We start from the raw sequence: 8,357 nt of genomic DNA on the forward strand, positions 1-8,357 counted from the left end.
GCAGTCTCTTCCTGTGTGATTTCCTGCCTCTGAAAACCTACTGGAGGGTCAACTGTGAGTCATTTCCAACTTGCTGATACACACTAGCAACAACAACAATCCATAAATAAAAGGAGCTCTAGTAAGATGCATGATTCAAATCCACCAGCTGCTCTGCAGAAGAAAGATAAGCAGTCACCTCCTGTGAAGTTTACTGCCTCTGAAAACTCACTGGAGCTTCAGCTCTGATTAGGTCCAACTCAGCAGTGCACAACAATAACAGTGGCCAAAGGCAGATGGTTTAGATCTACCAGCTGCTCAAAGATAGGCCGTCTCCTGTGTGGTATCCAGCCCCTAAAATCCTGCTAGAGAGTCAGCTGTGTTATGTCAGTTATGACTTGATGGTGTATAACAACAGTCAATAAATAACTGCTTGTTTCTTAGGTATATAAAGATTCATTTGAACTAAAATTTCTGGAAGAAACGGATTGTTTATATGCTGCTGAAGGCCAAAGATTAATGCAAGAAAGAGAGGTGAGACTATGCCCTATTGCTTAATTGCCTTAATTCAGTTCTGTAGATGTGCATGTAGGTGTCAGTTTTTAAATGTGTTGTCACACATAAACATTTTATAGAATATCTCAAGATGAGAGTTCTGATATAGTAAGAATTTCCTTGAAAAATTCTTAAAGCCTTCCCTACCTTAATATGAAGAATTTGTGAAATATATAAAAGAACTCAAGTTCAAGTAAATGGACTAGAGATAAATCCTAAATAGATAAAATAGTTTTATATCAGAGGTGTGAAAAATAAGAAGTTGGTGAAATGTGACAGTAGCATCTTTTGTGGAGAGGGGTTTTTAAAAAATGTTTCTAGACAATAAAGATTTATTTTTCATCTTTAAAAAGCATTGGGAAAAAAATAGTATAAGAACAAAATAATTTTAGTGACCAATTTACCCAAATACTAAAGCATAATGTACCTAAGATAGCCCTTGGCAACTTGTTACATTAAAGGCATAGGATGGACCCCAACCATTATTAGCTTCATAATTCTTATTTTGAAGAGGATGTTTTATGTCAGATACTTGGTGTGCCTCCAAGTAAAGACCTTTGCCACAAGAAGTGTGAGATGTATTATGAGATATGTGGAAATCACATTGTTTGGTGTCCCCAGCTCAAGTGCCAACCTGTTGATTATATTTTCTTGCTGATATTGGCTATTACATGGGAGAGAAATTAAGCTTCTATAACCTCACCCCCAGTGATGATTGCTCACCTTCCTGTGGAACTTCATTGGTGAAGGTAGAATATTGTGAACAGAGCACAGAGCAAAATGCCACCTTTATATTAATTCCAGAAGCTAATCCTACTTGTGGAATTACATGTAGAGAAAATTTCTACTGTACATTCTCTCTCAGTTTAATCTGTGCTAAATTTGTCTTGTACATTTATTTATTCTGGGGTGGGAGGCAAGAAGTTTTTGTTTGTTTACTTTTATAACCAAAACCCAATATTTGAGCTTCTTGTTACTGTAATGTCTAAATGTTTTCTTTTGAAGGTTGCAGAATATCTTAACCATGTAAGTAAACGTTTAGAAGAAGAAGGAGATCGAGTAATCACATACTTAGACCATAGTACACAGTAAGTACTATTTGTTTATGTCATTTTTGCAATTTCACTGTAGGTAAAACCTTTTCCTACGTAGTCAATAAAACAGTAGATTAAATTAGTATTATATGAAAATATTTTTGCTCTCGTACTTATATTATCTTTATTCAGCTCCTTTAAATGACCTTTTCACTATGTGTTGTGTTTTAAATTTTTGTCCTAAGAAAGTAACTTAGACTGGAATATTTGGTTTATTGGACAGAAGAGTCTCTATTTGAATAAAATCAAATATTGAGCCATTTTTTTAAATTATTTTTTTATTTTCTTTTTATTAAATTTTATTCATTTTAATGAACATTTACAGAGATTTTGGGTTTTCATTCATTCATTGTTGCACTGTTTCCTCCACCCTCATCCCCAGATCGTTCTTCTTCCCATCCCCCCCATGTCTGTTTTAATTGTCCAATTGCCACAGTGCTTGTCAAAGCCAGTTCTGATTAATCTCCTTTGTCAGTGTGTCACTTGCCATTCCCTATCACTCCTCCCTGAGAGAGACTTCACCCTGATTCATAAGGAAAAGGGGATGGCGTATTCTCTTAGCTACTTCCTGCTGAAAAGGGGCGCTGTGGGTTTCAGGGTGAATGTCTTCTCTCACTACTCCAAATGGCCCCCTTGGCAGTAGGAAACACATAGACTATTATGGAGATTGATTTTGAAATTTAGATGCACTGTTATCAGTTGTGCTTAGCCGTACATGTTCATATCCTTAAAGATGTATCAGAGCCATTTTTATTTTGGCCTTTTTATTAGCCATTTAATAGAGCTGTAAATTTTCTTTATGGTACTCAGTCATGTTATTTTCTCCTATTACTTAATTCCTTTTTCTCCCTGAATCTGAAGTTGATGAGGTAGCTAAAGAAAAGAAAAAGAAAATTATATGAGTTATCTGTTTTCTGATGGAATATTTATTCAAGTACTAAGAACAGAGGCATAGAGAAAAAAGATAAAATGATAGTATGTGCAGAACTTGGCAGCACACCACAGGATGAAAGAAAAAGACATTATTACAATGTGAAAATACATAAAACTGAGAAAGTGTAAGAAAACAAATTGCATTTGTTCCTATTGAACTTGATGATTATAGGAATTTGCAGATAAATGATGGTTGAGATGAAGCCTCAGTAAGAGGCTCAGGGATTGTATAGATAGGGATTGTTTGCTTTCCCTAGACTATTTCCCTGCACTAATGGATGGCTATTGGGTGCAGACAAGCACCAAATAGAGATACTGAGAATAAATAACTTCAAGAGATACAGAAAAGAATGGGACAGAAAAGAATGGGATGGTGAAAGTCAAGGCAATGATATTTTGAGAAGAAAATAATTAGCAGACATAAATATTGCTAATAGGTCAGGTAAGTATAGTCTTTGTTGATTTTGTTATTATGAGTAACCTTTTTGAAAATACCCATAGACCTTAATCAATCTTTTTGAAATTTTCATGTTTATTAAAAAAAGTAAAATGCTAGCACGTCTGCCCTATTTTTCTATGAATGTTATTTTTATGTAGTATTATTTATAAAGGGACCTCTGGTGGCGTGGTCTGTAGGGATCTCCACTGCTAGCTGAATGATCTCTGGTAGTTCAAATCCTCAGCAGCTCCGAGAATGATGGGTCATTTCCTCCCACGTGATTTACAGCATTGGAAAAACCCCTAGAGGATCAGCTATGAGTCAGTTCAACTCTGTGACAATGAATTTGAGTTTTTAGTATTACTGTGTGCGTGTGTGTGTGTGTGACATTTTAAAACAGGCCTTACAAGACAGTGCATACTAATTAGAGATATATAGTGAAGTGAAAGCCCCAAGGCTCGACATCTGAAGTGAAAAGAGTGGTTTTTAACAGAACATTTTGAAGATCTTAAACTTTTAGGTCATGTGAGTATTTTAGTAGTAATAATTGCACCTTGGAGATGAGCATCAGTAATCACCACTGATAGCAGAATGATGTGTTTGACATGCTTATAAAGGTGCTCTGTAATCTGCTCTAAGAAGCCCTGATAGTGTAGTGTGTAACATGTTGGCTGCTAACTGAAAGCCATTCATAGAAAAATGGTGGACAATCTGTAAGATTTATAGTCTCAGAAATCCAGTAAAGGTTCTATGGATTGCTTCTGTCAGAACCTACTTGTTAGAAGTGGATTTCATTTTAGTTTTATAACCTGCTTTGGAATTTGTATGTGTCGTCTAAGTAGCTTTCAGCAAGTGATAGCAATGCCATGTTACAGAGCATAAAATTTACACTCAAAATTAGAACTAAATGTCAACTACCAGCAAAGTTTTAAGTGATGACTAGGGATGATAGAGGATTGATGCATTTGAGCTGTGGTGCTGGAGAAAAGGAGTGAATATACCATGGACTGCCAAAAGAACAAACAGATTTGTCCTAGAGATGGTGAAACCAGGCTGCTCCTTAGAGGCAAGGATTCTGAGACTTCATCTGACATACTTACTGTGGGCATGTTACAAGGAGGGACCAGTCCTTGGAAAGGGACATCATGCTTAGGAGGGTGGAGGCACAGCGCAAGAGAGGAAGACCCTCAATGAGATGGATTGATTCAGTAACTGGGATAATGAGGGTAGGTGTGTCAGAGACAATAAGGTTGGCACAGGATAGAGCAGGTTTCAGGGCTATTGTACATAAGGTCGCCATGAGTCGCAAACAACTCAATGGCACATAATAACTTTTTATTAAGATTTGCTCACCTTTCTACTGATATCTTTTCCTTTTAGAGCTGTTGTTCTGTTTATGTTAATTCTGTTTGTAAATAGCAAATTGTTTTGTTTCTAATGCTTACTCTTTTTGAATTATATAGGAAACCACTAATTGCATGTGTGGAACAACAGCTATTAGGAGAGCATTTGACAGCAATTCTGCAGAAAGGTACATTTTCCTAAACTTTTTTTTTTTTTAATTTTTTACATTTTCCTGAACTTTGTGTGAATGCAGCTGAATGGTAATCCTTCAATTATTCAGAAACATGAAGCATTAAAATTAGCAACATATAAAGACTTTATTATTTTAATGAGACAATTAAAAACTTTTTTCTAATAAATGTATTTGTTAATGTGCCTAAAACTACAGCTTATGGCTAAAGTCACCATAAATGCTATCTGCTAAAAGTTCCCCAAGAGAGCTTGAGGACTACAGACATTTTGAAATGTAAACCATAAGCACTCATATTGTGAGAAGTTTTTTCAGCTTGAGAACATTTAATTTATTCTTTACCATATAAAATGTGGCAATGCACATAACGATCCAAAGGCTTTTGCTCATATAAATGTGCATAGTTATTCAAAGATGTCCATGATAATTTATTGAGCTATTTAAATACGCTTCCTGGTTCTACTGTTGTTGTTATGTGCCGTCGAGTCACTTGCGACTCATAGGAACCCTGTGTACAACAGCCCTAAACCCTGCTCTATCCTGTGCCAGTTGCACTGGATCTGACACACTCATCCCAATTACCCCAGTCACTGAATCAATCCACCTCATTCCCCTCCTATGCCATCCCTCCACCCTCCCAAGCATGATGTCCCTCTCCAAGGATCTGTCCCTCCTTACAACATGTCCAAAGTATGTCAAACGAAGCCCCAGAATCCTTGCCTCCAAGGAATAGCCTGGTTTAACCCTCTCCAGGATGAATCTGTTTGTTTTCTTGGCAGTCCATACTATATTCAATACTCGTCTCTAGCACCACACAAATCTACTATTAGATTAATTTTAAAACATTAAAGTAAAAAAAATGTAATTTTTTATTGTGATTTTAGTGAAGGTTTACAGAGAGATTGGGTTTTCATTCATTCACTGTTGTGCATTTTCCTCTCTCTCCCTCCCTTCTACCTCGCCCAGTCTATGTTGCAATGCTCTTGTTTCAGATTGTTGTCTTGCCCTAGTCTTTGTTGTTGTTGGGTGCTGTCAAGTCAAGTATGACTTTTAGCAAGTCTATGAACAACAAATCTGAACCCTGTCCTATCCTGTGCCATCCTCACACTTCCTGACACATTAGAGCCCATTGTGACAGTCACCATGTCAATCCACCTGACTGAAGGTCTTCCTCTCCTTTGCCAACCCTCTACTCTTCCAAGCATCATGTCCTTCTCCAAGGAATTGCCCCTCCTCACAACATGCCCAAAGTATGTGAGGTAAAGCCTCATCATCTTTTGCCTCCAAAGAACACTCTAACTGCACCCTTTCCAAGACATACTTGTTCTTCTGTTCATCCATGGGATGTTCAGTCCTCTTCTCTAACACCACAGCTCAAAGGCATTAGTTTTCTGTCACCTTATTCATTGTCCAGCTCTCAGATGCGTAACAAGTGACTGGAAAGACCATCACTTGAATCAGATGCATCTTAATCCTCAAACTGACATTGTTACTCCTTAATAATTTGGAAAGGAGTAACAAATTAGAAGTCAAGCCTTTAGACTACTTTTTTTATTATTTTGTTTTATTTTCTACTAATTTATTTGCAAAATTTGAATACAAATTCTTTCAATTTCCCTCACCCACCACCCATCAAATTGTACAACTCAATTAATCACCCCTACCCCCGCACATCCACATCCCTCTGCTTCCAGTCTCTCCTGCCCCTCTTGGATCCTTATACTCATTCTACAGTAATGGTTTTATATAATATTTATCCTTGTGGGACTGAGTTAGGTTTTAAAAGACAGTTAGTTGCATAGGAGGAGATTGCCCATCCTTCTCCTGCAGAGCGTCTGGTGGCCTCAAACTGCATGCCTTTGAGATTGTAGTGCAGCTTCTTGCCACTGGGCCACCAGAGCTCCCTTATGAATGGTCCTTATAGCTCTTAAATACTTAATAATATTAACTTGTTCAGAAGTCAATTAAAATTCTTAAAAATTACAGGATCTCTTGTTAGCAATTGCATAACATAAGGCTTCATTTTGGGTGGGCCACATATATTCTGGCTTGGGTTCTACTTTGCCAAGTAGTATTGTTATCTCTAATGAATTATTTGAAATTGGAATCCCCACCGGAGACCAGAAAGGAAAGTCAAATAAAGGAGAGAATTAATATTATTGTGCACTTAATGGTTATAAATGACTGTTCATGTTATTATCTTTTGAATCTTTAAATAGCTTTGTGTTATTCCATTTAAAAATAAGAATACTGAGGTTCAAAAAAGCTCAATATCAATCAGTACCCCCAAATGACATAGTTTGCAAGTTGCAGAGCTATAATTCAAATATGGATAGATTTCTTTATTATGCCCCTCAGAAAGTTGGACACATGATATAAGGCCTTAATACACAATCCACCTTAAGAAGAAACTATATTTTTATATCGGACATGTTTTAAAAAAATAAGTACTTTACAAGAAAGATTTCAAGAAAATAGAAATTTGCATAGTTTTTTCCAGTACATTGATAAATTTTTTTTGGTAGCCAATTAATACATTTTAATAATTTTTTCTAAATAGCATTGTTGCCTTTGAGTTGGCATTGTAGCTCGTTATCCTCTAGGCCACAGAGCTCTTTTTTCAAATGCATGAGGGTATTATAATTATTAAACTTCAGCAAAACTTTCAAATACTAGTTATCTATTGATGTAAAGAAACAAAAAAATTTTTTACTATGAAATATAAAAAGTACTTTATAATTTATGAAACAAAAATATAGTAATTGTTCTCATTAAACCCCAAGTACCTTCTTAAAATATTATAGCTTTTTCTTTTTTAAATGCTTCTTAATGCCATTTGAGTTCTGGTGGACTAGTGGTAAGGAGCTGCACTGCCAACTTAGAGGCACATGGTTTGGATCCACCAGCTGTTCCATGGGAGAAAGATAGGCAGTTTCCTCCTGTGCGATTTCTTGCCTCTGAAAACTTGATATGGCTCAGTTCCAACTCACCAGCACATTACAAGATCATGCATTTGAAAACCACTAGTATTCCTATTTTTATTGTCATCGTAACATATTAACCACAAACTGGGTGTCTTGAAACAACAGAAATCTATTCTCTCACATTTCAGGAGACCAGAAGCTGAGATCCATGTGTTGGGAGGGTTTGTTCTTCCTGGAGTCCCTGAGATAGAAGCCATCCATGCTTTTCTGTTAAGGGATGGTGGTTGCCAGCAGTCCTTGGTGTTATTCAACTTAGAAGTGCACCACTCGTCCTTCACATGGCCTATGTTCTCTATATTCTCCTTTTCTCATGAGAACACTAGTTAATGAATATAGGGTATGATTTGTCTTAACTAATTATATCTACAAGGAACCCTTTTTCCAAATAAGGGTTATAGTTTCAAGTACCACGTAGACACGAACGTTTGGGGAACACTGTTCAGCCCATTGTACTATTTTAAACATGTAGACATGCTCTTTCAGAAGAGCCTGAAACTCTGAAGTAACATGACTAACTCATAGCTTTTTTTAACTCTAATTTAACTTCCTCTCCATTGTTAAAATAAAGCAAATATGTATGGTTTTCTAAAATCTTTGTAAAACTTAAATACCTTAATGATAAAATCTTTTAAAATGCTTTCTTGAATACTTTAAAGGTTCTTTTAAACAAGAAATACTTTTATTTCCATATATTATGCATGTGAATAAAATTGCTGTGCTGAAAAATAGATAGCTTGTGTTTTGACAGATAAGTTTTCACGGATGAAAAATCAGCTTCTAACCTAGCATTCTTCTCTCTCTCTCTCTCTTTTTTTTTTTTAATTTATTTATTTATTTAT

General features: G+C 36.1%; 1 protein-coding gene across 1 annotated transcript in view; it reads left to right on the top strand.

Annotated features, from left to right (window-relative positions):
* Positions 1-8,357, top strand: part of CUL4A (cullin 4A) — a 67,228-nt gene that overhangs the window by 30,360 nt on the left and 28,511 nt on the right. Inside the window, exons 7-9 of the mRNA XM_006883807.1 lie at positions 424-513; positions 1,540-1,622; positions 4,464-4,531. Of these exons, the coding sequence (XP_006883869.1) occupies positions 424-513; positions 1,540-1,622; positions 4,464-4,531 (241 nt within the window). The remainder of the gene's footprint in view (positions 1-423; positions 514-1,539; positions 1,623-4,463; positions 4,532-8,357) is intronic.

The sequence above is a fragment of the Elephantulus edwardii genome, unplaced genomic scaffold, assembly GCF_000299155.1.
Source record: "Elephantulus edwardii isolate Elephantulus edwardi_28Jun2011 unplaced genomic scaffold, EleEdw1.0 scaffold00030, whole genome shotgun sequence".
In the NCBI taxonomy this organism is placed as follows: Eukaryota; Metazoa; Chordata; class Mammalia; order Macroscelidea; family Macroscelididae; genus Elephantulus; species Elephantulus edwardii.